The following is a 26693-nucleotide window of genomic DNA, read 5'->3' as shown; positions in this document are numbered from 1 at the left end:
TAGAAGCCTTACTTGCCTCTGTGTGGCAGTGGAAGACTTTAGGTTATTTACAGAAACACATGAAGGCAGGAAACACAAAGCAGCGCCCAGGGCCTGCACCACATCATCTTCATCCCAGCAGAAAGAAGCATTATGCAAGGCATGAAGCAACATCAAGACCCATCTAGAAAACACAGTCGCTATTCTTAACAGAACTGCAGAATTAGCATAATCTAAGTATTTTTAAACCAGTATTTTATGAATACTATGAAATCAAGGATAACTAATGTCAGGAAAAGAGAAAGTGACAGTTTCATTAGGAACACAGCTGGGTGGTGGTGGCGGTGATGGCAGCTGGTGGGGGCACACCTTTAATCCCAGCACTAGGGAGGCAGATGCAACTTGGTCTACAGGGTGAGTTCCAGGACAGCCAGGGCTACACAGTGAAACCCCGTATCAAAAAACAAAACAAAAAATGCAACCAATAAACCAACCAACCAAAACCAACAAAAAAGAAACATAAAAACCACTCCCACAAAGACAGCCTCAGGATGCCAGCACCTCAACCTTTCTTCAGCCCCCACTGTGGTGTCTAGTGATGCTGTGTTGTCAATATAAGCTGAGGTTATTTATGATACCAGAATTTGTTTCTTCTCCTTTAGTTAAGGAAACTTTCATTGGGCAATGATGTCCCACAGCTTCTGATGTTCCATTCTTAAGTGTTATTACACAGTCAATGGTATTTGTTAACCACATGATGCAGGGACACAGTTGTTTTTCAGTCTCACCAATTTCCCTTCACGCCTGTGGTTCTACTTTACTACTCAACTCTAATTCACACAATTTACTCATCAATTCAGCCAATGCACACTGATCCTATGCAAGGCACTGGAGGAACAAGAACGAGCAAACGGGAGCCTTGCTCTCCATTTCACAGTGTGATGCTACGGGCAGTAAATACAACAGCAACTTAAAAAACCAATTCCTGCCAATCTTTTTAAGACCCATGAACTCAGTTATTGTTTAGTGACTACTGATTAATGATAGTTTCTGCACCAAGGCTTTTCCCAATGAAACATTTTCCTAATACATTAAGTGTAATTTCTATTTTAATTACTTCTATGTGTGAAGGAGTACTGGGCTTCCAGTTTTTGCTGAAAATAATTTCCTTTTTAGCTTCCTATAAATAGGCTAATTTTTCTTTTACCACTGTTATTTCCTTAGGTAAAGGGGTCCAGTTATATTTCATGTCACACAGCTGCTTACATAATTCCCTTCCTTGCTCCTTTCCAGCCTGGTTTTCCCTTGCCACCTCTGCACTGGACTGGAACCTTTTCTATCACTTACTCTCACGTTATTTGTATAGCTATGTTCATTGCTCACTCAACTTGGCTTATGGGTAGCATTGGCAACTTACTTAGGTAGGATTATGCTTGTTCCGTGGCAAAGTAGTTAAGAGCATGTCCTTCCCTTTTCTTTACTCTAAAGATCTTTGTTAATGGAAAAGGTTCAATCAAAAAGTCTGTCTTGAGCACAGAAGGCTCTCAGGAAATGTATTTCAATGAAAGAAATGGCTTAGCTACGTTAAGAGCCATGGAGAAACTTCTCAATTTAAAAGCTTGCTGGAAAAAAGATGGGAATGGTAAGCCTGTCATTGTTTTCTTCAGGGGATGCTGGCTGTCAAAAATCAAGCGAAACTAAGAATCCAAGAATCCGGTTGTGCTAAAGATGATTTAAACTTGGGGGTGTTTAATCTGTGCCTGTTTGAGTTTGTTCGTGTCAAGGATGCACTGATCTACCTTATCAGACTGCCCCCTCTTCCTGGAGGAAGTGCAGTTAGCAGTGGTCATGGAGAAATCTTTGGAGATCCTTTCGGGTCTCGTCCTCTAGTTGTAATGGGAAAAGAAGAAGCCGAAAAATGGGATGGACCTTTTACTTATTTTAAGGCTTCAAAGCTAGGATGAAGCCGAGGCTCCAGAACATCTATCTTCTTTCCTATAATGTCAGGATTACTCTCTAGTGTGAGGTCTACTTGGACGGACACTTGCCCAGGTTATAGTCATAAGGCCTTAATAAAACATACTTGACACATACTAAGAGTTGATGAGTCACAGATTTTAAAATAGCCTTTCATAGTATTTCTGGAATGAATTCAAGTGATACAACAGCTAAGCAGTTGATGGATATTCAGGTTTCACACTAAAATGTAAATGGACGAGAGCCACTTTGCTAATTCTGGGACTCCTGATACTGTGGCATCAGCATATTGCACGTCACCAGCTTTCTCTCGAATAGTTTGACACAGCACACGGAATGAAACTTAAGCAATCAAGTTTTAAAGCTTAAACAAAGTCATATCCATTAGTTGTGGTATCTGGCACCTGCTGCGGTGCCTGACACCCGTATGAACACGTTGATGCTGAATAAGATTGGTACTCTGGGTGAAGGATTTCCCACATATTCGGCACACATAGGGCTTCTCTCCCGTGTGAATTCTCTGGTGTTGAATAAGGCATGTTCTCTGGCTAAAATCTTTGTTACAATGATTACATTTATAGGGTCTCTCTCCAGTGTGAGTTCTTCGGTGTTGATTAAGTGATGAAGAATAAATAAAAGCTTTCCCACATTGATGACATTTATAGGGCTTCTCTCCAGTATGAATCCTTTGATGCTGAGTAAGATTTGCACCTTGTCTGTAAGCTTTCCCACATACGTTACATTTAAAGGGCTTTTCTCCATTGTGGATCCTCTGGTGCTGAGTAAGGTGCACACTCTGGCTGAAGGCCTTCCCGCACACGCTACATTTATACGGCTTCTCTCCAGTGTGCGTTCTATGGTGCTGAGTAAGATTTGCACTCTGGCTGAAGGCTTTCCCACACACATTACAGATATAGGACTTCTCGCCAGTGTGGATAGTCTGGTGTTGTATGAGAGTTGAGGAATGAGCAAAAGCCTTTCCACACTCATTGCACTTATAGCACTTCTCCCCAGAATGAATTCTCTGATGTCGAATGAGATAAGTGCTCTGACTAAACACCTTCCAACACTCATTGCACTTGTATGGTTTTTTCCCAGTATGGATTTTTTGGTGTTGGAGGAGGTGTGTACTCTGACTGAACGTCTTCCCACACTCATTGCATATGTAAGGTTTTTCTCCAGTGTGAATTCTCTGGTGATTAATCAACGATGAACTATGACTAAAGGTTTTACTGCATTCCAGACATTTATATGGTTTCTCACCAGTGTGTGTCCTTTGATGTATGGTGAGATGTGCGCGCTGACTAAAGTCTTTTCCGCATTCATCACACTTGTAGGGCTTTTCTCCAGTATGGATTCTCTGGTGTATAGTGAGGTGTGCCCGCTGGCTGAAGGCTTTGCCACACTGGTGACATTCATACGGTTTTTCTCCAGTATGCATTCTCTGATGTGCAATGAGGGACGAGATGTGCTTAAACTCTTTCCCACATTCTTCACATTCATACGATTTCTCTTTGGCATGGCTATTTCGGTGTGCCAGGAGGGATGGGTATTTCCTAAATTTTTTTCCACAGACATTACACGAATAAGGCTTATCTCCAGGAAGTATTTTCCCATGCACAACACCAGATGAGACAGTAGTGAATGTTGGCTTGCTTTCATCATACAGAGAAGTTTTATTATCTGATTGGGTATCAAACTGTACAATCAGGTTTGTGTGCTTTTCAAAGTTATTTTTATATATATCGTATTTACTAAGACAGTCTTCTGTAGGGTCTTCTTCTGAACGTTCTGACTTCACACTGAAGTCTCTTTCATCCAGGTGAATCTTCCCGAAGGCAAACACTGGCTGCCTCTCTAATCTGTCATCACAGTCATAGACTTCTTCCAATTTGATGGTCTGGGTTCCATCTTGTTTGAATTTAGGAGGATCCTTTAATGGAATATGTGCTTCAGCTTTTGTTTCCCATTCTGAAATAAAAAAAGTAAGATTCTTATACTCTTTAAAGAAAGGAAACAAAATATATACGAATAAAAATATCTGAAGATTACAGTTCTGATAACTTCGTTTTATGGTCCTTAAAGTTTAGAAAGGGAAAATGAATGCTTAGAAAAGGCAATAAACCACTGAAAATGGGAGGCTTCTTATAGTCAGCATGGTACCCAGAGCACCGAGGAGGCAGGTGACAGTGTTAAAAGAAACCGGGATACATGGTAAAATACATAGTGATCTCATGAAATAGGCATGATGCTTTATTATTTTCCCTTCCAATCTATAGGCACAGGCCCAAATTATAATAGATTTTGTTTTTGTTTTCTTTTTGAGACATGGTCTATGTAGTTCTGGCTATTCTGGAACTCCCTATTTAGAGCAGGTTGGCTTTGAACTTACAGAGATCCACCTGCCTCTAACTTCTGAGTGCTGGGATTATAGGTGTGTGCCACTATGCTAGGCTACCAACCATAAAATTTCCCATTATTCATTCATTCATTCCCTTATTTATTTAGGTTTTTGGAGACAGAGTTTCTCTGTGTACCCTGGCAGTCTTGTAATTCAACATGTAGACTAGGTCGGTCTTAAAACTCAGAAATCCATCTGTCTCCGCCTCCCGAGTGCTGGGATTAAATTAAAGGTGTGTGCCACCAAATCCGGCTCATATTATAGTCTCAAAATAATTCCTGGAGTGCTTTCTACTCTCAGTTATCCAGCAGTCTTAAACAATGGTTCCTGAATCCAATGTCTCTGGACTAGCCGTGAAAGCTTCCCCGTCACCTGAAAATGAGTTGAAATTATTGGGTCCTGTCCTAAATTTATTTAAGAGGCGTTGGCAGTGAGGCTGAATGATTTGTTTTAGCCAGCACAGAAGGCTCTTTCTTTCCACAGCAAAGTGGAGGAGGGAGGACAAGCAGCCTAAAGACTAAAAGGAACCCCCAAAGAGCTCAGATACCTCCTCTGGTATTTAGCCCAAATGATCTTTTACCTATCTCCATCTTGTATATATGATCCTTAATTTAAGTTCAAAGCTACGTTCACAGTCTGTAAGCACCATGCTAATTCCAGACTGTCTGCTCCTACCTACTGAAGGAGATGGTTGTAGTTTACCTTGTTTCCCTCACAGCGTTCTTCCTACAATCTAAATACAGAGGAGATGAACGAAAGGGTCAGCTGTCTTCCTCAAGGGTCAAAGGGCTGAATATCAGCAATCTCAATGTGGTTCAACTTAATACAATGACAGAACCTAAGGCCTTACACACTTATTTTACTTTGTGTGACTTTTGACAACTTATATTTCAACTTAGATGTAAATTGTAGAAATAGCTTTTATCTTTCTTACATTTCCTTCAGAAAATGGCCAAGACTTTGAATTTGGTGGCTAGTCAAATGAACTTAGAAAAATGATAATAACTTGTAATGATAATTTCTTTATACAAAATACAAACAAAAACCTCTAACCCAAAATCCGGTTTCAAGGAACTCAAGTATGCATTTATCCATAGCTGCTGCTATGTTTCCAATAAACGATTTAAAGCCTACTTGTTACACCTCTATGAAACCAAGTGGGGAAATATATAACTTGTCTTAGTTATATAATATGATGATGAAGAAAAGGCACTGGATGGTTCAGAAACTAAATGCAGCTCAAGGTATAATAACTTTACCAGCCGGTCACTTCAATAGGTCAGAATGTGGCCACTGAAAATGAAAATGTTGCATCAGTGAGCAGGGCACGAGTGGAAACTGTGACGGCAGGAGGAGGGAGATCTAGGCACACCTAGGAAAAGCTGTGCCCGCACACCATGGGAACAAAGGCAGGTGGGAAATAGCATCTGGAGGGATGGAGGGAGCCCGGTTTATCTCTGTAAAGACATGCCACATGAAAGACATAAGGAAATGTTGATAGTCTGAGGGATGGGGTCCTGGCAATCGCTGAGGGAGAAGCCACATATTTAATCTGCTTCCTCACACTACATGAATTTACAAACCATTTTTATTACATCTATTCAAATACAAAATCACAGTTGACAGTAGAGCCTGTCTAGGGGTAATGACAAATGAGAAAGGGCCACCGTGAGGGGGAGGGAGAAATAGTAGTTTGCTTTTCCTAATTTTCTACTTTTACTGCTGTTTAGTGCTAGAAGTGTGTGTGTGTGTATTTAATAGAGGAAAAAATTTAAAAGACAACTTTCAAATCAGGCTATTATCCTGATCCAAAAGAACAAAACGGCTGGATTCAACAATTAGGTACACTGATAAGAAGAACGAGCTGGTCCTAGCAGTTCAGTTTAACTTCTGTGTAGTTAGGTCACAGTATCTATATATGTCTAGAAAGGAAGTACTCAGCACGTGTGTACGCACACGTGGACACACACACACACACACACACACACACACACACACCCCGATTGAACCCAGGCCCTCATACATTCTAGATAAGTGTGCTACCACTGAATTACATCACAAATTATAATTAACAAGCTTAAAGCAAAAGCCCACTGGTACTATTATAATAAACGTACATTTAAGAAAATCAGTTTATTAGAAATTCAGGAACTGAGCCCATGAATCAAAGTATAAGTATGTGTATGTATCTATCTATCCAAAATGGTTGCTTACAGGTGATATCTGTTGGCTAATAAGGCCTAGAAGTGGTTTAATATTTTCAGTAAAGGAATCAGTGTTGATTCAGGTAGAAACAGAAGCCACAGCAGAGATGGTGTGGTCTGAATTGAGCCTCAGGCTAGGTCCTGTACAAATACGAACTATAAGTGGCTCAGCAGTTACGAGCAATTGTTGCCCTTGCTCAGATTCTCAGCACCCACGTGATGGCTCACAACCACCCTTAACTCTTGGTCCAGGGGATCTGATGCCCTCTTCTGACCTGCACAGATATCAGAAACACACAGTACGCATACACACATGTAGGCAAAATATTCATACAAATAAAGAAGGTCTGAGCTGAACACACACCTTTAATCCCAAAATTTAGGAGGCAGAGGCAAGCAGATCTCTGTGAGTTCAAGGTCAGCTTGGTGTATAGAGCTAATTTCTAGGACAGCCAAGGCTACATTGAGAAACCATGTCTCGAAAAACCAAAAAATAAAGAAAAAAAAGTAAATAAAACTAAAACTAAATCAAACCAAAAATAGTTACAAGACAGTAATGGCCACCAAAGACCAACACTGCTAGTGACAAGAGACCCATGTTTCAGTTTCCTTTATTTATTTATTGTAGACAGATCTCTCTGTATAGCCCTGGCTGGCCTGAACGAGCTACATGAACTAGCTAATTCAGACTGGCCTTGAATTTACAGACTCTGCCCGCCTCTGCCTCCCAAGTGCTTGGATTAAAGGGATGTGACATCACACCTGGCTCTCTTCTTGTAGAACCAATGAGATACGTTAATCAAAGGCTGAACTACTTACTCATCATCTGGCAAGAGAGCAAACTCCTCAGCATCAGCCAAAACATAGGTAAAAGCAGGAGGCAGGAGGATAGCCAGAGCTGAGGTAATCTACTTGAGATGTCTACCCAGACAGCCCAGGAGTTTAAACAGCCACTTTGAGAGTGTCAGCAGTCCAAGCCTAAGACAAAACTGGGCCCAGCTGGAAGGAGCCGACAGGATCCCTTTGTGGAGATTAGCATCAAGGGCCGGCCAGAAACAGAAAATGTAAAAGAACTTAGTTTCTTTCCCAGTCTTTGTGCTTAGTAAAAGCTCTTACACATAACTGCAAATGGCCCCTTCTTCACTTTATAGATTAACCCGAGCTCCTAAATGGCCTAAAATCCCCATGCTATGAAGTTCATTCAAGTGGTCCCAGATTGGTGGCATCTCCCAGAGACCAGCATGACGTCAGCTGAGGCTTATTTCGTTACTCCATATGATTTCTCCCATGTGCCAATTAAACTGACAAAAATCCTGCTAATTAAATGCTGTGGTTATGGAAAAGAATTAGATTTCCAGTAGTAATCCTTAAAATATATACTGAACAATGAACCTTTTAAAAAAAGTGAAAGCACATAGAATTTTGTCATTATTGTTTAAGTAACTGTTAATGCTATATTATGGATATTCAAGTTGGTGACTTAAATAATAATAATAGTAATAGTAATGATAACAAGAGTAACACAAAATGTTCTTTATATATATATGTATATATAGAACAGAAAATATGTTAATTTATCTTTTATAAAAAGAAACAGGAAAGAGAACTCAAACAAATAGTTATCTTAAGGGAGCAGAAACCATCAGAGTTTATATCTTTTTATGCAGTCCTAATTTCTGAACTAAGTTAGTGATTTTATATACCGAAATATAAAAAACAAGAGAGGGTGTATTCCTTAGTGGATATAACATAAGGACAAAATAAAAGACTTCAATAAAACTGTAAGCTTCCTACTCGTCATTGATAGCAGCGCTGATGTATAATAATTAAAGCATCTGTGGAAATAGAACAGGAAGTGACCATGAGTGGTACTGCCTGAGCCAGCTTATGTTCTGAATAAGACAAGACACAAAGCGGGTGAGAATACGCATGGTTTGGATTGGAATTAAGACTCTTCAGTATGAACTCACACCTTTAATTCTAGCACTCAGGAGACAGAACAGGAGGATCCCTGAGGTGGAGGCCAGCCTGGCTTACAGAGTGAGTTCCAGGACATCCAGGACTATACAGAGAGACCCTGTCTTGAAAAACAAAAACAGAACAATCTAGAAAGCTACCAATTTACATATTTCCTCTTGCTACCCATTAACCAGGCATGGAAGCAATGGCACTTAGAATCCTGGGAAAACTCACTGTGTAGATCTTGACTTCAAGAGCTGTTATTCATTAGTATGACCCGGGGCTCTGGGAGACATCCAGTCTATGGTAAGCACAAGATGAGCATAAAGAAATGCTCTGTGCCAGGAGCAAGGGCACTCAGAAACTAGTGGGTCTGAAGGGAACAACTGAATAGCCAGATAAAAACAAGATAAACTAACAACAATGTCAAAATCCAAAAATTAACAGACTAATAATGGTATTAAAAATTTGAATTAAAAAATTGTTTAGTAAGCCGGGCAGTGGTGGCGCACGCCTTTAATCCCAGCACTCGGGAGGCAGAGGCAGGCGGATCTCTGTGAGTTCAAGGCCAGCCTGGTCTACAAGAGCTAGTTCCAGGACAGGAACCAAAAGCTACGGAGAAACCCTGTCTCAAAAAATAAAAAAAAAAATTGTTTAGTCAATACTGGTTCATACATAAAACCATGATAGGAAGAAAGAGGTAGAGTCTACAGAAGAATGTTACTCATCATGTCTAAGAATGACTGTTAAAAACTCACTCTTGTACAAATAGCACAACACAAGGGATGCAACAGTCATGTGGCCTCAGAGAGCAAACTGCACAAGCGATTACAGGGGACAAGCACACCCTCTTAAAGTAGAGACCCGGGAGACACTGCCTTAGCAAACTGACCATCGCCAAGAACAACAGTGATCAGCATTGTGTGGCTGAAGAAAACACATGGAAAGTCCATTGCCTTTGAAATACTATGAGCAAAATGTTTAGTCTGAGGCCGGATGTGCTGGTACTCTTAACTCCAGTACTTGGGAGGCAGGGGCAGAGAGATGTGAGTTAAGGTCAGGCAGAACTACACAGTGAGGCCCTGTCACAAACAGACGAATGGTCAAAGAAATAACAAACAGTTTAACTTGGATCTATTCATGAGGAAGCAGGGAAATCAGGATCACTCTGTAAACAAGACTATTTTAGGCCCTTAAAATATTATTATGAAAAACTTAAAAAAAGAAGAAAAAGATCTGTTATGTCGCAGCTTGGCATTCCTGAGCACCCAAAGGACCTGCTTGTCTGTGCTCACTGCTCTTTACCGCACCAGCAAGGAACTGAGTCAGCCTAGATGCTCGCTGACGGATGGGCAATGACGAGGATGATGTGGTACAGTAGAATTCTGTGAATTTAGGGAGGTAACCCCGGCTCAGGAGGACATAGACTTCTGATAGAGTTTTCTCTCATACTTGGCTCCTAGTTCCTATAATGTTTTCCTTTTCATTTAACTAGAAAATAAAGCCGGATGGTGGTGGCGCACTCCTGTAATCCCAATACCTGGGAGGCTGAGGCTGGTGGATCTCTGTGAGTTCAAGGCCAGCCTGGTCTACAAAGCAAGTTCCAGAACAGTGTATGTATGGTGTGTATATGGGTACATGTGCCACAGCCATGTGTGTGGAGGTCAGAGGACAATTTTGTGTTATCTTCTATTTTATGTGGGTTCCAAAGATCAACCTCAGGTCACCGGGCTTGTGTGGAAAAGCACCTTTACTCGTAGAGACATTTCCCTGGTCTCTGAGCTTCCAGTTGTTAAACACGCATCACATATAAATGTGAGCAGTGGCCAGGAAGATGGAATGGGATCCCTGAGGTGGGGAGAACACAGGAACTGTGAAAGGGAAGGGGGAGCACGGAGGGTGGACGGTGGGGCACGGTGGAGAAAGGAGAGGCAGGAGTACGAGACAAGACTGATCAAAACCAAGTTTGTGTGAAAGCACAAGGGAGCCTGCTCCTTTGTAAGTCAAACAAACAAACAGAAAAGGGGGACAGCCAGTATCAGCCAATAAGAGAAAAGAGGCTGGGGACAGTTTTTACATAGGAAGAGACTAAAGACAGGAGATAGCAGGAGGAGGATGAGACTCTGAACTGGGAAAACATATTTAAAAGGCACATCGTTGTGACATTCAAATAAGCAATAATAAATCATGGCTCAAGATGAAAAGCAATCTATGTTCCATGGATCAAGCTTCCATCTTTCTACAGGTTGGCAGTCTTTCAAAATCAAGTTACTGTTAAGGAGATAAGAATGGAGGGATTGAAGTGGAAAACTAAAAAGAATGAAACAGATCTTTCCATAATTACTGAGTGCTTTTAAAGAAAGCTTTTTGAGAAAGGGCCTCACTGTTCACCAGGGGTGGCTCTGAACTTGCCACTCTCTTGCTTAGACTCTTGAGTGCTAGGATTACTGGTATTTGGTTTTGGTTATACCATTACTGGTAGATGGTTTTCAGGATATGATATCACATGAAAAAACAAGACTGTAATATCAATAAGATATCTTTTATACTGTAAAATGAACTTAACAAAATCAATACAATCCTTTTTATTCTTTTTTACTGCTGGGGATCAAGCCCAGGGCCCTGTGCACGCTGGCAGGTGCTCCTCACTGAGTTGTATGCCCAGTCCTTGACAAGATTTTTATCCTGACTTTATATGAAAAAAAAACCCTCCCCTGTAAACAAACACAACGTCAGAGACAAGTGTATCTAGAATCAAACTAGAATCTTATTTTGAAATATTAGCAATTATTTAAAAACCCAGGTTTTGTCTTGGAGGTGTAGACAGACTTATCTTCCAGATTTCTACATAACAGTGGATCTCAGGCATATTCAACAGACAGGGGCTGCTAGTCAGAGGGACAGAGGGCTGTGTGCAGGCGAGACACTTTGCCTGCACACAGACAAGAGGGTTCGTTGGTAAATAGAGTAAAAAAAAAAAAAACCAAAATACCATGGGAGTCTGAAATACACACTTTTTGTGGCTGTCTATACTTGCTTATGATGGTTGATCTTTGTCATTAACTTGACTACATCTAGAATCAGCTATAACCTGAGTGGCCAGGCACTCCCGGGCGGGATGTTCTTGATTGGATCACTTGAGGTGAGAAGACCCACCTAGACCTGAGTCACACCTTCTGGTGGCAGCCCACATAAAAGGGCAGAGAAGAAGGAAGATTTTGCTTTGGCCTAGTGGATAGGTGTCATTGACAAATTCACCTATCCAGTTGCTGAGGCATTCCTTCACTGGTATCTGGACCAAATTCCCCAGGAGCCCGGTGTAGACTGCAGACACGCTAGGGATTCTCTGGAACTCCACACCATACTGGGACTGCTGAGACATCCAGTGTCATGGACTCAACAATACCAGATTCCTGGCCTATTTAAAAAATTTTTGAGACAGGGTTTCTCCGTGTAACCCCAGATGTCCTAAAACTCACTTTCTGGACCAGGCTGGCCTCGAACTCACAGAGATCCACCTGCTTCTGCTTCCCGAGTGCTGGAATTAAAGCATGTGCTACCACTGTTAGGCAATTCTTGGCATTACTATTGGGAGACAGTCATTGTGGGACTACTTAGATCATAGCATTTAAATTACACTCAAATAAACAAACAAACAAACATGTATATACACACACACCTCCCATATAAATATATTTCATTCAGTCAGTTCTGTTCCTTTAGAGAGCCCTGACTACTAACACACTTATATGTCGAGGGAATGGCACAGTGAAGCCCTAGAGATGGGTGGGATCTGGGATCTTTGAGGATAAAATGTGCAGACACTGGCAAAGGTATAAATGATGCTCAGAAACTTCCTGAAGACTTCCCATAAGGCAATGGCACCAACAGCTCTGAGTTTTGGACCAGCTGGATGCCTCTGCAGTCACCTTGCTATGCTTACGAATCGAGTATCAATACACTGAGGACACAGATTCTTGAGTATAAAGTCATGAGCCGGCTTTTCTCCTCACCTGGGTTAGGGCCTTCTACAATTTCCTTTATCACCATCCACGGCTCTTCTAAGATGGGAATCACAGTTGGCCTGTAGACGGTCAGTCCTGGTTAGAAGAACAGAAGGAGTTTTTCCTGAGATGAGGAGCTGTGCACCCTCAGTACCTGACTGCTACTCGGGCTTCCGTGGGGAGACAGTGGCTCATGGATATGACCTAACAGGAGAACGAGGTGTGAGAGCACCCAGTGCAGCACTGGACAGCTGTGCACTGTGGTGCACACCGCCCCACCCAGCAAGCCTTTCTTTTGGAGAACAGTAGAATATGACCATTTCTGTGCCTGAAGGAGACTTCTCACCTCTAGACTGTGTCGTCAGTCAGGTCCTCTAGGAGCCTATCCTGATTTTAGTAAGGAGGGGTAGGAACAATCTGCGCAGGCCTTTTGGGAGAAAAGATGTGGATCTTACCTAGAGAAACCATGTTCCAATAGTTCTGCAAAGTCACGGTCTTATACAGTTCCTTCTGAACGGGGTGCATCAGTTCCCAGTCCTCCTGGGTGATATCCACGGCCACATCGGTGAATGTCACTGATTCCTAAAATATCAAACATAACTTAGCTCAGCTGATTTACGGGGACACTGGGTGTGAGTCTGTGGTGGAAATCACAGAATCTTAAGTCTCATCCTGCTGGATGTGGTGGACCACACTTACACCACCAGTATTCAGTGAGGTCTGAGCTAGCCTGACTACATGGGTCAGAGTCTGTCTTCAACCAACCAACCAACCAACCAACCAACCAACCAACCAACCCACCCAAGGTCTGAAAACCCTCATTCAATGTGTGGTTGACTCCATAGTATCCTTAAGAGGTCCTTAAAGGGACATTTAAAAATAAGGTGGAATATATTATTTTCAGCAGACACTAGCACATGCTCTTAATGGCTCCATCTTAAAGAATAAAAGGGCTGGGTGAAGCTCAGTGGTAGACGCCTTGTCTAGGAGACTCTAGACTCAGATTCCATTCCTAGCACTGAAAGGAAAAGAAAATAACTCTGTGTGTATGTGTGTGTATGTGTGTGTATGTGTGTGTGTGTGTGTACATGCCTATGACATGGAGTGCGGCGGTCAGAGGGCGATCTCAGGTGTCAGCCGTCACCTCCTACCTTATCTGAGACAGGACCTCTTGTCTGGCCTGCAAACTCCCAGGAATTCTCCTGTCTCTGCTGCCTATCTTGCATTAGAGCTCTGGGGTTCCGCATCACCACTTCTAGCTTTCTGTAGGTTCTGGGGACCCAAACTCAGGTCCTCATGTTTGTGTGGCAAGCACTTTGCCTACCAAGTCACCTCTCAAGCCCAGAAGAAAGGATGAAAACTGGGTGACAGGGTTGGTTTTGCCTGAAGAATAAACTCAACAGGCTGTAATTAACAATGCACATGCTCCGCAATGACATGCAGAGCTCATTCTCGTTCTTCCCTCGGGGCTGCTGCATCTGTAGACACCTTTACTTTGTGTTCCTGTTAAGTAATTTTTTTTATTTTTGAGGGGGCTGGAGAGAGATGGCTCAGCATTTAAAGGCTAGGTTCACAACCAAAACATTTTTTGTTTGTTTGTTTTTCAAGATAGGGTTTCTCAGTGGGACATCAAAAAATGTTTTTAAGACAGGGTCTCCACTATGTAGCCCTGGATATCCTAGAACTCACTGCGGACCAGGCTGGTCTTGAACTCATAGAGATCTGCCTGCCTCTGGTTCCCCAGTGCTGGGACTAAAGCTGTGCACCATTAGGTTCTTCATTACTCTGACGTGCTCCTTTTTCTCAGGTGTAACTCTGAGTCAAGGTCTTAGTGTGTAGCCCATGCTGGCCTTGCATACAGAACATTACTGCCTTAACCCTGCCCAGCTGAAAAACTGAGAAGGAAAAAATCATACTAAGTTTATAATTTAGGGAGATAACAGCTTTGCAATTATTCAAGTTTTTTTTAATGTCCCATAAAATGACAAAGGACATGAAAATACTTCAAAATCCATACTAGGCTTAGTTCTAGCTATTTTAAGGTTTTCTTTTTGTGTATATGCATGTATGGTACTGATTAAATCTTATATTTCATTTTAATCATATGATCTTTACATAACATGGGTTACATTTCTGCATGCTATTTTCTATAGACATCTGTTTCTATTATTTCTAACACATTTCCCCTTGGTTTTCTGATTTTCCAAGTAAATATGTTTATATCATCTATAAAAAAATCATAGTCTAGGTAACAGAGGCTTTACATACAAACACACACATGCGCACATATATACAACCCCCCCCTCCAATAAATCCTCCTCTTAATGTTGCTTGAGTTGTTATTCCTTAAACGAGAGACTACCATTCTAACAGCGGGTCACAGAATATTTGGCCTTTACTTTTTGATGAAGAAAGATATTAGCAACCACTGCTATCATCTAGGATAACCAGATAACTCATACTCAGAGCCCACAATCCAAAAGGTAAAGTCTACTTCTTGGCACCATATAACTTAGGCCAGGAGTGGTTAAGACTCTTGTCTCAAATCATAGATTTAATAGCAGAGTCAACCTCCCTTACTCTAGATCCCATCTGGCTGTAGGGTCAGAGCCAACTGCCTCCCTCCCCCATCCACAGCCAATGGTCAGTCTCTTCTTAACCTTTACCCCATAAAGGTGGTTGAGGTCACAGTGATGAGGACAAGGGAGGCACATGTGCTTACACCTGAGGCCTAGGTTCTGAATGAGGCTATAGGCCCAGGACAAGATGTCCTCATACATTAAAAAGCAAATTTAAAATCACAGAAGAAAGTCAAACTCACTTTGGTCACCAAGTCATTGAGCCACCCTGCCTGGAAAGCATGTTTGGGGTCTTCCTCTGGGATTTCTTGGGGAAGGGCAGAATTCTGAGGAGCTGGGGAAGACAATGATGATTAGTCTGTTTGCATGGTCTGGGACACACTTTACCAGGCATGTCTACACTTACTCAACGTGAGAAGGCAGAGGACAACTGAAAACGTCATTAATGCTTCAGAGTCGGAGCAAAGGCCAAGGACCGTGCTAACAGATCAGTGCAGACTGCAGAAAACAAGCCCGCTTCAGCACTGAGCACATGTGGAAAATTCATACTTCTCTACAATTTTTTTTTGGGTGGTGCTGGCATTGAACCCTGAACCTTGTCCACCGCCAGGCTACGTACATCTCCTGCTCTCTACATCTCAGACACAAAGTTGTGAGATGTCTCAATACGTGAATGATCTTTGAACACTTCTATTTTGGAAGTATATTTTTGAAAAACCCAATTCATAAAACTGATGGTTTATTAGCATAATGGAACAAGCCTCTACAAGTCACAGTGGCCCAAGTACTCAGAAGAGGACACAATGCAGGATGGGCCTCATGTTAAAGCTCAATCTCACTGATCTTTATTTAGGGCAGGGGCTGCTCTCAGAGGTGCTATGTGTCTTCTCTAACCACCCACGGAGTCTGCCCCTCTCTGTTCAGTTCTCACCTTCCTCTTCTAGAATCTGCATCAAATCCTCCACCAGAGTCACCACTTCCTCAGTGTTCTCTGGGCACTGAGACTTTACCCAAGCCCTGAGCTCCCCGGGCAGGATGGCCAGGAACTGCTCCAGCACCAGCAGCTCCAATATCTGCTCCTTGGAGTGAACCTCGGGTCTTAGCCACTGACGGCAGAGCTCTCGGAGCTGACTCAGCGCTTTCCGAGGACCCGCCACATCTGGGTATGGAAAATTCCTAAAATTCTGTCGACAGGTCTCAGTGTCACGCAAGAGTCTTGAAGTGAGTGTTTGCTTCTCAACACCGCAGGGCCCATTTTGAACCTTGTCTGACTTCCACATTAGAAAGACTTGTGAGCGCGAAGAATTGGCCATCCTCTTTCTTGAGGCTAACATTGCTATAGACAGGAGAACCAATCTGGTAGGATCCTTTATTTTTTCAGTATTGAGCCAATTGCTTGAAGACTCATGCTACCGTCATAATAATTTTTTTCCCTCAAGGGCTGCTGCAGCCAAGGCCAGATTGGAACCACAGAAAAGCTAGCAGCTTATAACAGATTCTGAGTCCAGAACTTGAAATGAAGAAGGAGACCCTGAAACACAAGAATTGCCAGAGTTTGGTTACTATTGCTCTGACTAAACACCACAAGCAAAAGCACCCTGGGAGGACAGGGTGTATTTGGCTTACACTTCCACATCACTGTTCATCATCATTGGAAGGAAGTCAGGACAGGAACTTAAACAGGACAGAAACCTGGAGGCAGGAGCTGATGCAAAGGCCATGGAGGGGTGCTGTTTACTGGCTTGCTCTCCATGGCTTGCTTAGCCTGTTTTCTTATAGAACCCAGGACCAGCAGCCCAGGGATGGCCCCACCCACAATGGGCTGGGTCCTCCCCATCAGTCACTATGAAGAAAATGCCCTACAGCATGGTCTTATGGAGGCATTTCCTCAATTGAGGCTCCCTCCTCTCAGATGACTATAGCTATGTCAAGTGGACATAAAACTAGCCAGCACAACTGATACACAAACACATCACTGTTAAGTAACAACCTTTCTTTTCTTGTTCATCCCCAAGATCACACATGAATAATGACATCATGTACTAGGCTTTTTCTTTTGGGCCACCAACCAGCTCCCAAATCATGACATGGAGACTTATTAGTTATGAATGCATGGTCTAGCTTAGGCTCCTTTCGGGCTAGCTCTCCTAAGAAATTGACCTGTTTCTTGACCTTTTGCCTCAGGGCTTTTTACTTTTCTTTCTTTCTGTATGTGTTACTTTCACTGCTTCTTGTGTCTGCCTGGTGATGCCTGGCTTCTGGCCCTGGGTGTCCCTCTCCTTATCCTCGTTCTCTTCTTTCTTCTCTTGTTCTTTTTTCCTATTTGTTCTGTCTGCCCCAGAGCTCAGCCTACCCCTCTTCTGCCTAGCTATTGGACATTCGGCTTTTTATTAGATCAATCAGGTACTTAGGCAAGCAAGGTAAAACAAATGTAACACATCTGTACGTGATTAAACACACATCTTTGGGGCTGGAGAGATGGCTCTGAGGTTAAAAGCATTGCCTGCTCTACTAAAGGTCCTGAGTTCAATTCCCAGCAACCACATGGTGGCTCACAACCATCTGTAATGGGGTCTGGTGCCCTCTTCTGGCCTGCAGGCATAGACACAGACAGAATATTGTATACATAATAAATAAATAAATAAATAAATATTAAAAAAATACACATCTTTACATCATTAAACAAATGCAGTATAACCAAATAACACACTTTTACAGTTAAAGTAATATTCCACAGAATAAATAAATGTAACAATCTTTGCCTAGTTAAAATAATATTCTACAACAATATCACAATATACAACACTTTAAAACTTAAAAAGTTCCACAAGTATTACAAAAATCAAACACTTTAAAATATTTAGTTTCTTTTAAAAATCCAAAGTCTCAACTGTGGGCTCCTAAAAATAAAAAATAAGTTAAATACTTTCTTATTTCAAGAGGAGAGAACCAGAGCACAGTCACAACAAACCAAAGCAAAACCAGCTGAGTGGTGGTGGCGCACACCTTTAATCCCAGCACTCGGAGGCAGCAGAGGCAGGTCGATCTGTGAGTTCAAGGCCAGCCTGGTTTACAGAATGAGTTTCAGGGCAAAACAAAACAAACACACACACAAAAGAAAAACTTTCAATTGTGTAAACAACTCAATGTCCGATGTCTGGAATCCACTCCCACTCTTCTGGGTCCCTCCAAAAGGCCTGGGTCACTTCTGACTCTGCTCTCCGCAGCACACACAGCTTGTCTTCTAGGCTCCCGCTGGCTTCACTCCACTGCTGCTGCTGTGTCTTGGTGATCACCTATGGTACTCAAAAATGCTGGGGTCTCTTGCTGACACTGGGTTGTACTTTCACCAATAGCCTCTGTGCTGGCTACTCTTACATCAACTTGACACACAAGCTAGAGCTTTCCAAAATGAGGGAACTTCTATTGAGAAGATGCCTCCGTAAGATCCAGTTGTAAAGCATTTTCTTAACTAGTGATTGATGGGGGAGGGCCCAGTCCACTGTGGGTCATTCCATCCCTGAGCTGGTGGTCCTGGGTTCTATTAGAAAGCAGGTGGAGCAAGCCAGGGGAGTAAGCCAGAAAGCAGCACCCCTCCACGGCCTCTGCATCAGCTCCTGCCTCCAGGTTCCTGCTCCGTTTGAGTTCCTGTCCTGACTTCCTTCGGTGATGAACAGCGATGTGCAAATGTAAACCAAATAAACCCTTTCCTCCTCAGCTTGCTTTCTGATCACAGTGTTTCGTCACAGCAAGAGAGACCCTGAGACAGCCTCTCCTGGACTTTCTTCAGGGATGCTGGCCCTGCCACACAGTGCCAAGCCTAAGCTGTTCTTCAGGACTCCTTCACGTCATCAAAACCAGTACCACCTGAGTGACTCTTCCTCTGCCAAGTTCGGCCGTTTACAGAACCTTGGCTGCCTCTGGCACAGCTTCTGTGTGCGTGACCCTGAGGAGACACTTCCCAGAAGACTCACCTCAGTGACGCCCGTCTCTTCCGAATCACAGAAGACTATTCAGATGTAGCTGACCAGACACCAAAGATCCTCCACACAAAATGTCAAGTTTGCTTCCCTCTGAAGCTTCACAAGCAGGCCTCCATCATCTGCCATATTCCCCACACTTCTACCTTCAGCTCCTACAGAACAGCCGACTGAGCTCTTGAAACTCAATGACTTTTCTAAACCAAAGTTCCAACGTCCTTCCACCATCCTCGCTAAAACAACGTGGACAGGTCTGTGATAGGCACATCCACTTCTAGCTCCTGTTTCTTAGTTAGGGTTACTATTGCTGGGAAGAAACACCATGAGTGAAAGCAACTCGAGAGGAAGGGGTTTATTTGGCTTACACTTTCACATCACACTTTTCGTCAAAGGAAGTCAGGACAGGAATTCAAACAGGGCAGGGACCTGGGGGCAAGAAATGATGCAGAGGCCGTGGAGGGTGCTGCTTACTGGGTTGATCTCTGCGGCTTGCTTAGTCTGCTTTCTTATAGAACCCAGGACCACCCATCCACATATGGCTCCAAACACAATGGGCTGGGCCCTGCCCCATCAATCAATCAAAAGAAAATGCTCCACAGGCATGCTTAGGGTTCAGTCTTAAGGAGTCTTTTCCTCAATTGAGGGGCCCTCCTTTCAGATGACTATAGCTTGTGCCAAGTTGACCTAAAACTATCCAGCATAATGGATCATACGCCGGGTGGTGGTGGCACACACCTTTAATCCCAGCACTTGGGAGGCAGACACAGGTGTATCTTTGTGAGTTCGAGGCCAGCCTGGTCTACAAGAACTAGTTCCAGGACAGGCTCCAAAGCTACAGAGAAACCCTGTCTCGAAAAACAAAAAGAATGGACCATAAGCTCAAGAATTCCTGGTGTACGATGCTACTCATCATAGGCACAGAGGCAGACTCTGCAGAGTGCACAGACAGACACATCGGATTCACTCTTGTCTTCCTTCCCTCTGTCCTTGGACTTGGATTATATTCATCCCAGAGGTGCAAGTGTGTGTATGGACAGTGGTGGTAGAGATAATAATTCAAAGAATTATTAGCAGAATGGTTAATTTCTAACTTATTAAAAACTAATCATCCTACAGAAAGAAACGTTTCACTGTCTTAGTCACTGATGTTCCCGATGTTCTCAGCAACAGAGCAAATCTGCGATTACTGGGACAAACTGGAGGTTTCCAAACACCCTCGTGGGGGTGGGGCCAAGGCGATCTATTTATCTGCCTTGCATAGTCTACTCTCTGAGCCGGGAAAACTGGCCCGTTGGACCGTGATTGGAGGCCGTTTCAGGAGCCTCCTCAAGTATAAACCGAGAGCACGGTCCCCAAAGCCAACCCTGCAAGTATCCAGACGTGGAGAAGAACCCACAGGCACTTGTCCAGGGCTCCAACTCCCAGCCCATCCGCAGCTATGCCCCGAGGAGATGCTCAGGTCTCGCCTCCAGCCGCCTCCCCTTCCTGGCCTCGCCCCGGCCCGGCCTCCCCGTGGACACTCTCGGGGACATCAGTACCTGTCGCTCGGCCCCGTGCACGCAGCACGGGCAACAATGGCGGCGGCGTGACCGGCGCCTGCGTGGCAGGCTCGACCTGGAGTTGCACGGGGGACTCAGCTTCTCCGCTTTCCTCTCCAGGAGGAGCAGGGAGCCGCCAGGACGCGCCAGTCCCAGCTCGGTCCCCAGAGGCCCGTGCCGGAACACCCAGAGCCTGGGCTTCGCAGCGACCTCGCCTCGGCGCCACTGCGCATGTGCTACTGGAACGCTGCGCGTCCATAGAGCCAATGGGAAGCTGAACTTGGGCCTCCCCATCCCGAGCCCCTGGCCTTGGACCTGTCTCCATGGTAACCTCCTCCACCCATCACCATGACTTGCTTGTAAGCTGCAAGGTTTTGACAGGAACTTTAAAATTTCCCTGGACAGTGACAGGCCTGCCACAAGACTTGGACATCGGGGCTTTAACAGCATCTGGGAAAGCGCTTGAAGAGTAAAGCCGGCTTCTTACTACTCAGGGATGGAGAGGCATTGAGGAGGAAAATGCACACTGCTCTTTCAGGGTGTACTGTGCATAAATACTTAATGACTGATTGTCTACTCAAGAATCTGACACTGGGACCTGAAGTTCAATGTTTTTTACTCTTTTGCTCTTTGGGCTCTTTTGGGAGAGCCCACTACCCAGCTCCCAAATTAATCACCCGATCACCCGGAGGCTTATTATTTCTTATAAATGCCTGGTCTTAGCTTGGCTTTTTTTTTTTTTTTTTAAATCTATCCCATCTATCTACTGCCCTTGGGCTTTTACCTTTCTCTATTTATGCATATCCTTTCTTCTTATTCCATGTCTGGTTGGGTGGCTGACCCCTTCTTTTCTCGCTCCTTTTTCCTCTCTTGCTTATCCTACCTGGCTCCCAGATTTTCCGGGCTATTTGTTCTCTCTGCCTGGCAGCCCCGCCTTTCCTTTCTCCTGCCTAGCTATCAGCTGCTCAGCTCTTTATTAGACCAGTCAGATGTTTTAGACAGGCAAAGTAACACAGCTTCACAGAGTTAAACAAGTGCAACATAAAAGAATGCAACCCATTATTTCATCATTAAAGAATGTTCTACAGCACAAAAAATGTAACACATCTTAAAATAATATTTACAACAGGGACCCTCGGGTTCCACTAATAGACAAATTCTCTATCTTCAGTGTTTCAGCTCCTTCTTCTGTGCATTCTTTGGTTTGGTCTTTTGATTGCATCCCAGACTTCCTGGACAGTGTGATACTCATTAAAAAGTCTTATTGAGTTTGAATACACGCAATTTTATCCTCCATTCTTGATGTTCTTTATTCTGCTTGGCCAAATCTATTGGTGGTATTTCCACTGCTTTCCTGTTCCGTTCACTGAGTTTCTTTTTCTTGTATTTTCAGAATTTCTGTGTGGACTCCCCCAATGCTAAAATATCAATTTCTTTCCCTACTCATGCTCACAAAAGCAAAACCAGTTAAACTCATGGGATCGTCAAAACCAGATGCAAAAGTAGGGGAGAGTTGAGTCTCTGTGTGAGGCCAGCCAAGTGTACGCAGTCAGTTCAAGGTTAGCATGGGCTACATAACATGGAAAAGACAAGAATGGAGAGATGGCTTAGGAATTAAGAGTGCTTATTATTCTTACAGAAGACCTGGTTTCAGCTTCTAGCACCCACAAGATGACTGAAAGTTGTCTGTAACTCCAGGGAATCTGCTGCCTCTTCTGACCTCCACAGGTTCCTGCATACATGTGACACACACACACGTAACTAAACAAATATTAATAATGGGTATTAATAGTGAATAATAAATGTTAACAAATAACGTTATAATGGAGGACTTTGGAAAACAAGAACAAACACCAACCAGTTACTGAATGGAGGAAAGGAATGAAGACCAGGACAGTAATTAAGCCTGGTGGACATCTAAGCTGATTCTGTTTCCTTGCCTTGTGAAAAGAACTATTTCTATTATTTTTTTTGATAATTTTCCACCCTGGTTTCCACAGTGGCTGCAGTCCATTACACTGTCTCATCACAGACATCTTCTTTCCCTGCAGCCCTAAAGGCATTTGTTGACATTTTCTTGATGATAACTCTTCTTACTGGAGTGAGATAGAATCTCAAAGTTGTATTTTTCTGGTAGAGAAGGATGTCAAACACTTTAAAAAAATTATCGATCATTTTTATGTCTTCTATTGGGAATCCACCTTTGGGCCCATTTATTGCTTTGGTGTTTAATTCCTGTAGTTTTTTATATGGCTTACACCAGTGGTTCTCAACTACCGTGGGTCGTGACCTACAGGTGTGTGGGTGTATGTAGGGGGAGCGTTGCTATTGGCCACGCCGGAGGAGCAGCAAGTTGTACTTGAAGTTCCAGGTGTCAACCCACCCACCAGAAGAGAATCCTCTGAGGGGCCAGTCTCGTTTAGGCAAGACCACGGGACTACAAACCCCAGAAATCTTTTCCTTCTTCTGTGCCTTTACTTGTTTACGGTGGCTCTCTTTCTCTGGTATCTAGCATGGTGTGAGTGGACGTGGGGGAAATCTCCATTGTCTGTAATATAGTGTGTTTATCTCTTGCAAACATCCTGTTCTACTGGGCATTTTTACCTGTGGATTGTCAAGATGACCTGTCCCTAAGCTGTACTGTCTACTTTGACACTAATAATGATAGCTTATTCAGAGTTTTGCTGGATAAAAATAAATACAAGGAGATGTTTCACCTAAGGAGCTGCATGGATTGTAGCTCAAGTTAATGACTAACAATTGAGTCCCAGTAGCCCAGCTAGTTTAAATTCTTTTAACCTTAATGTCAGGATGCGTTCACAGGTCTCGGAGGGCATCACAGCTAAAACAAAGCTTTAAAAATAACAAAGTTAGACTAAGATGTTTTTGTTAAATAACTTTGAGGTGAAAAGCCCAAGAAGACAATCTAAAGTTTTAGAAAGACACATAGCTGAATGCAGAACTCTTTAAGGTCAAGGAACAAGAACAAAGCAACCTAATTATTACTGGCTGCCGTACTCTCCTTGCGAAATTTGGCTAATGACCAAACGTGATGATTAATTCCTTATACCCATTTCTGCCCTCAATCTCCTGATGTATATGTATATACACATATACTATTAGTGAATGGATATGCACCCTAAAGACTTAAAATAGAGCGGAATAATTCTTTTTCATATATAAAAGTTTAGGTTTGTGATTCCTTATAAGATTACCTTTCAAGATAAATAATAAAGTAATTGGCCCTTTCTTTGTAATTGCAAAAAGCAATCTGCCAGGAAATGACCCGATGAGAACACCTTGTTTGCCCCCATGGTTAATCTATAACAAGTTGCTTGGGTATGAATGTATGTGGGCTCTTGGGATAATCTGTTTTTCACCTGTAATACATAAAATGTTTAGTCATGTAGGGAGATGAAAAACATGTTTTAACCTGTAATCATTCACTTGAAAAATGGAATGCAATCATTTTGATTCTTGTACTGTCTGGAAGATTCTGTTGGGGTATAAAATGTGTAAAACAACACGAGAGGAGAGAGAAAACAAAAAGAGAGACTATAGAGAGAGAATAAAGAAGGAAACGATTAAGAGAGCTTGTGAGTGCCTTTTTCTCTAACTCCCTCAGGTAGAAAAGTTTAACCTCGCCGACTCCGTGGATTTCTGTGAAAGCCCTGTGCTGCTGGAAGCTGGCCCCCCAGGTAACCCTGTGCTGCTGGAGGCTGGCCCCCCAGGTAACCCTGTGCTGCTGGAGGCTGGCCCCTCGAAAGCAGTAGGGGTTATTCAGCCTCTAATGATCCTTTCAGAGGGGTCACCTAAGACCATCAGAAAGCATAGATATTTACATTATGAGTCATAATGGCAGCGAAATTACAGTTATGAAGTAGCAACAAAAATAATTTTATGGCTGAGGGTTGTCACAACATGAGGAACTGTATTAAAGGGTCACAGCGTTAGGAGGATTGAAAACCAGTGCTTTAAAGTAATCCAATTTGCCAATTGCTGGGCCTAATTGCTGTGCTAGTCAGAAATTTTTTGCACAAACCTATATTCCAAAGTGTTTCCCCTATATTTTCCTTTATCAGTTTCAACATTTATGATTTCAAGGTAGGGTCTTTGATCCAGTTTGAATTGATGGTTTGGCTCATGATGAGAGATAATTTCATTCTTCTGAAGATGAATATCTAGTTTTACCAGCATCATTTGAATAGGGCATCCGTGCCTGTGTCCTCTATTATATTTCTGTTTTTGTCATTATGGCTCTGTAAAATATTTTGAAACTAGGTCATGTGATAACTATGTCTTTCTGCTTAAAATTGATTAGTAATTGATTATAACTATTCTGATCGGCATAAGATAGAAGCTATAATTTGCTTTTCTATATTGATTAAGGGTCTGAACACTTTACAAAATGTTTGCTATCAATTTGTATTTCTTATTTGGGGGAAAATCTGTTTAATTCTATAATTAATTTTCTGATTGGGTTGGTTGCTTTCCTGATGTTTAGTTTCTTGAGTTCTTTGTATATTCTGTATACTAAAATTGATGGTATTTGCGTTTCCATATGAACTTTATGATCCTCCCCATTCCTATGGAGAATGCCATTGGTATGTCAGTAAGGATTGCATTTCATTTGTAGATCAGTTTTGGTAATATGGCCATTTCCACAATATTAATTCTGCTGATCTATGAGAATGGGAGGTCTTCTTGAGGAAATTCTATGGCAATTTTCATAGTTATTGTACCAGTTTCTACTCCCACTGCCTTAGTTAGGGTTACCATTGCTGTGATGAAACACCATGACCAAAAGTCAAGCTGGGGAAGAAAGGGTTTATTCAGCTCACACTTCCACATCACTGCTCATCATCAAAGGAAGTTAGCCCAGGAACTCAAACAGAGCAGAAACCTGGAGGCAGGAGCTGATGCAGAGGCTATGGAAGGGAGCTGCTTACTGGCTTACTTCCCATGGCTTGCTCAGCCTGCTTTCTATTAGAATATAGGACCACCAGCCCGTGGATAGAACAACCCACAGTGGACTGGGTCCTCCCCTTCAATCACTAAGAAAATGCCGTACAGTTGGATCTTTTGGAAGCATCTTCTCAATTAAGATCCTCTCCTTTCAGATAGCTCTAGTTTGCGTGTCCAGTTGACATAAGACCAGCAGCAGAGCTAACACTGATGCACCTCTTTTTCTACAGCATCACTAACAATTGTTTTGTCTTTTGCTTACCTTGATTATAACCATTCTGATCGGCATAAGATAGCTCAGAGTAGCTATAATTTGCTTTTCTATATTGATTAAGGGTCTGAACACTTTTTTAAAAATGTTTGCTATCAATTTGTATTTCTTATTTGGGGGAAAATCTGTTTAATTCTATAATTAATTTTCTGATTGGGTTGGTTGCTTTCCTGATGTTTAGTTTCTTGAGTTCTTTGTATATTCTGTATACTAGTTCTCCATCAGATGATGAAGACTCTATCCTATTCCTTTCTCTCAATTAATTTTACTTTGCTCTACAGAGGTCTTCTAATTTCATAAGGTCCCACTTGTTGATGGCTGGCCTTAATTTTTGTGCAACTAGCCTTATTTTTTCAGAAATTCCTAACTGCATACTAAATACTTATTCTTATACCCAGAGATAAGCATAGTCCCCACCCCTCATAAGAGAAGCTTTAGTTTTGAATAGATGAAGCATTACAGCAAACCACAACTGATCAAAATGCAGAGAACAATTGATTATGAGGTGTCCAGCACCAATGGATCCATCTACAACACAACTCCTGACCCCAAGGCTCAGGGAACATTGCAGAAAGGTGGGGTGGACAGACCGCAGGAGCCAGAGACCAGGACATCTGTGAGAGTGGGCCATTTCTAAATGACAAGAAAGCTTTACACGTGACATCCAACAACATGGCTTACCTAAACAAGACCTGAACAAGGTCAACACCAATAGACAAGCTAACAGAGAATGGGTAAACAGCACGGGTATTCACTCTTAAAGAACTACGGACAACCAGGGAATGCTGAGAAAGGGAGCATTCGTCTTACCCAGGGATCTTCCCCTTTAATTGGTT

The 26693-nt window shown here is 42.7% G+C and overlaps 1 protein-coding gene across 1 annotated transcript; it reads right to left on the bottom strand.

Moving 5' to 3' along the window:
• Nucleotides 1-34: 34 nt before the first annotated feature.
• On the bottom strand, nucleotides 35-20831 carry Znf287 (zinc finger protein 287). Its single transcript, XM_041663913.1, has 6 exons — nucleotides 20622-20831; nucleotides 16035-16634; nucleotides 15346-15437; nucleotides 12980-13106; nucleotides 12534-12620; nucleotides 35-3927 (listed from the first exon to the last, which is right to left on the bottom strand). Exons 2-6 carry the CDS (start codon nucleotides 16435-16437, stop codon nucleotides 2315-2317), a joined length of 2322 nt encoding a protein of 773 aa, XP_041519847.1. The 5' UTR covers nucleotides 16438-16634; nucleotides 20622-20831; the 3' UTR covers nucleotides 35-2314.
• Nucleotides 20832-26693: the final 5862 nt, after the last annotated feature.

This window comes from Microtus oregoni, unplaced genomic scaffold (genome assembly GCF_018167655.1).
Source record: "Microtus oregoni isolate MIOR12 unplaced genomic scaffold, Mior012 000015F_ref0000493, whole genome shotgun sequence".
Classification (NCBI taxonomy): Eukaryota; Metazoa; Chordata; class Mammalia; order Rodentia; family Cricetidae; genus Microtus; species Microtus oregoni.
This window is presented reverse-complemented; position numbering and strand designations above follow the sequence as displayed.